Raw genomic sequence first — 3,986 nt, 5'->3', positions numbered from 1 at the left:
ATTACTACCTGTCCTACTCGCCACCACGTCCTGATCAACTCAAGTATCATTCTCGTCCCAAATTCTCCAAGATTGTGCTTGCTTTTACTATTGCTGCTACTACTGAATCTACCACCTCTGCTCCTCTCAACCCGTCTCATGTCTCTCTATCTGATATTGCATCTCTTCTTCAGCATCTTCTCTCCCTTTTTGGTAATATCCCTGCTGCTTTTTCCACTCCTCCAGGTAATTCTAAATGGTATTTTGACTCGGGTTGCTTTAATCACATGTCTCAGTTGCGTAATCTTTTCTTGTCTCTGTCTACCAATACAAAGGCACCTTCTGTCAACTACTAATGGTTCCCTCTTACACGCAACACACAAGGGTTTATATCTTCCAGTCGACTCTTAATCTTCCTGATACTTATTATATCCCCAAATTAAACTTTAATCTTATTTCTATTGGTCAACTTGTTGATATGAATCTTGATGTCACTTTTTTTATTTCTAGTTGTTGTGTACAGGATCATCAGATAGGACAAATCATCGGGACTGGACGTAAGGTCGGAAGGTTGTTTGAACTCGAGAATCTTCATAGTCCTCCTGTACCAAATCTCTGTGCTGCTTCTTCTCCATCTACCCTTCACGTATGACATAAACGTCTTACCTACAGCTCCTTAGAAAAATTGCGTCCTCTTGTGTCTCAGGGTATTTTGGTTCAGGTTCCTAATAAATCTTTTGATTGCATTTCTTGTTAAACTGCCAAACAACCTGCTTTATCTTTTCACAATAATTCCTCTCTTGCTTGCTCTCTTTTTGATCTCATTCACTCTGATGTTTGGGGCCTCGCTCCTACTGTTTCTATGGGTGGAGCTCGATACTTTCTCATTCTCATTGATGATTATTCACGTTTTACTTGGGTTTATTTGATAACTAATCACCATGAGTTATCTCAAATTTATATTAACTTTGCCACTATGATTAAAACTCAGTTTTCCCCGGTCATTAAGGTTTTTCGACGCGATAATGCTATGGAATATCATGATTCTAAATTTTTAGCCTCTCTTGTAGAATAGAGTACTTTGTCTGAGTTCTTTTTGTCTTGGTACGTCTCAAAAAATGGTCGAGCTAGACGCAAATACCGTCACATTCTTGACTCTGTTTGTGCAATGCTTCTTTCTTCTTCGTGTCGTGAGCGTACTTCGGGTGAAGCTATTCTTACTGCTATTCATGTTATCAATAGACTCCCTTATTATGTTCTTGGTAACGTTACTCCTTTTTAGCGTCTTTATCATACCTCCCCAGATTATAGTTCTCTTCGAGTTTTCGGTTGTGTCTGTGTTGTTTTTCTTCAGCCTCATGAACATAGTAAACTTGAACCTTAGGCTCATATGTGTTGTTTCCTTGGTTATGCTACTGAACACAAGGATTATCATTGTTGGAATCCTCTCTCTAAACGTATTCGTATATCTCGTCATGTTGTCTTCTGAGAGCATAACATGTTTTATCGGTTCTCCTCCTTTAAGTCCATTCCTCCTACTCAGTCACCTTTTTTCACTAACCCTAATATTGATCTTTTTTCTAGTGATGATTCTACAGGTTCTATATCTCAAATCACCCTCTACATCCTCCTGTTCTTCCGCCTTCTCCATCTCCCAATGATTCCAGATCGGACAACGATCTTGCTCCTACTATCATGCCTCCTCCTTCCACTCGTTATTCTAGGGTAAGAAATCCAACTCCTCATCTTCTTGATTATCATTATTTTTCTACTATTCTTTATCAACACGAACCTAAGTCATCCAGAGAAGCCTCCATAAATCCAAATTGGCAACAAGCAATGCACGAAGAAATACAGGCACTTAAAAAAGCACACACTTGGGATTTGGTTGATCCTCCTTCTAATCAGGAAATTGTGAGAAGCAGCTGGGTATACAAGATCAAGACTCGCTCTGATGGTTCTATTGACCGTTATAAGGCACGATTGGTTGCTCAGAGTTGTACGCAAGTGTATGGTATTGCCTATTCGAGCTCTTCTTGCCATTGCTGCGGTCAAAAATGGTCTCTCAATCAGATGGATGTGAGAAATGCATTTCTTAATGGAGATTTGAGAAAGAAGGTGTATATGAAACCCCCTCCGGGTTATCCTTGCCTTCCAGCAAAGTTTGTCTCCTTCGCAAGACACTCTATGGACTTAAGCAAGCTACTCGTGAATGATTTGACAAGTTAAGCACTACCATATGAAATCTTGGTTTCACTTGCAGCCCTCATGAGAATGCTCTCTTCATTCGTAAAAACAAACGTGGAGTTGTTCTCCTACTTCTGTATGTTGATGACATGATCATTACTGGAGATAATGTTGATGGTATATCTGATCTCAAGGCGTCCCTTCGGCATACTTTTGAGATAAAAGATTTTGATTTTCTCAACTATTTTATTGGTCTAGAAGTCATATCCACCGATGATGACATATATCTCTCTCAAGCTAAATATGCTTCAGATCTTCTTACTCGAGCCGAAATCACAGATAGTTGCATTGAGTTTACTCCTCTTGAGTCTAATGTTCGATTTACTCCTATGGATGGAACTGTTTTACATAATCCTACTCTTTATCGACAGCTAGTTGGAGGGCTCGTCTACTTAACTATCATCTGACCAGACATCGCCTATCTGGTCCATGTTCTTAGTCAGTTCTTGTCAGCTCCTCGTACTACTCACTATGCGGCAGTACTTTGCATTCTTCACTACATCAAAGGCACCCTGTTCCATGGCCTTTATTTTTCCGCCCTTTCATTTTTATCCCTTCAGGCGTACTAAGATGCTGATTGGGCTGGTAATCCCACTTATCGTGGTTCCACTACTGGTTATTGTTTGTTTATTGGTGACTCTCTCATTTCCTGGCGAGCTAAGAAGTAAACATTCACTGCTCGATCAAGCAAAGAAGCTGAATACCGTACTCTCGCTGACACCACTGCTGAAGTTATCTCGATTCGTTGGCTTCTCGAAGACTTGGGTGTTCCTTAGTCATCCCCAAGTGATGTTTTTTTATGACAACCGCAGTGCTATTTAGATTGCCTATAAACAGCACCAAACACATTGAGATTGATTGTCACTTTGTTCGGCAACATATCCTTATTGATGCTATTCATCTCATTGCTGTTTGAACACTAGATCAAATTGTTGATATCTTCAAGAAGGCTCATCATCCGACTCGTTTCCAAACTCTATTATCCAAACTAAGATTGTATTCTTATCTCACACTTGAGTTTGAGGGGGATATTAAGAGAATAATTAGAATCAAATTAAGTCAATTAGTATCATTTGTATTTATATAACGTATCTGTATATTAATTGTAGGATTCTATGTTTTTATTACTTTAATTCTTTTAGCAGCTATATATACCCTTATATATTATACTTTTTTTCAACCTAAATAATACACAAAACACTTTTTTTAGATTGCTCTCTTATTTCTCTCAATAATGAATATCGATCATGAATGGAGTAGCTAGCAGCTAAGAGTTAGCTAAATCCCACATATATATTAAAAGGAAGACCAGGAAATAATTAAAGGTGGATTTGGATTTGGAGAAAGAAAGCGTAAAATGAATGCCTTAAAAGAAGGGAGAGAATTGAAGGAAGATAGATGGCGACAAAGTTTGGGACGCATGCATAAGCATCCGATCCTGTTGGGTGTTGCTTCCCTTCATTTTCCTAAACATACATGAATTTTGCAACTTCCTCTGGTCCCATTCCTCTTTTGCTACCCTCCCTTCACATTTCTCTTTCTCATTCCTATTTCTTTCTCGGACTATGCCAAACTTTTCTTTTCTTTTTTTTTTCTCTCTCGCTCTCCATATATAACCATGCTCCTCCTATTTAGCATATAACAAGTGCTTAACAACTAATTAACAAGTCTTATCCTTTTAACTTAATTTTTAGGGTAGAATTAGCCTTATAAGTTGGATAAAAATATTTTTAAAAATAAATATTATTATTAAAATTTTA

The 3,986-nt window shown here is 38.2% G+C and overlaps 1 protein-coding gene across 1 annotated transcript; it reads left to right on the top strand.

The window, feature by feature from the left end:
- The first annotated feature begins 2,315 nt into the window (after window positions 1-2,315).
- LOC140183740 (uncharacterized mitochondrial protein AtMg00810-like) lies at window positions 2,316-2,633 on the top strand. Its single transcript, XM_072232593.1, has one exon. The coding sequence runs from the start codon at window positions 2,316-2,318 to the stop codon at window positions 2,631-2,633; it is 318 nt and encodes a 105-aa protein (XP_072088694.1).
- Window positions 2,634-3,986: the final 1,353 nt, after the last annotated feature.

Source organism: Arachis hypogaea, chromosome 1 (genome assembly GCF_003086295.3).
Source record: "Arachis hypogaea cultivar Tifrunner chromosome 1, arahy.Tifrunner.gnm2.J5K5, whole genome shotgun sequence".
Classification (NCBI taxonomy): Eukaryota; Viridiplantae; Streptophyta; class Magnoliopsida; order Fabales; family Fabaceae; genus Arachis; species Arachis hypogaea.
Note: the sequence above shows the minus strand (reverse complement) of the source record. Positions and strands in the feature narration are given on the sequence as shown.

Bases quoted from the DNA above. Each gene is read 5' to 3' on its own strand.
- LOC140183740 (XM_072232593.1), top strand. From the start codon at position 2,316: ATGATCATTACTGGAGATAATGTTGATGGTATATCTGATCTCAAGGCG.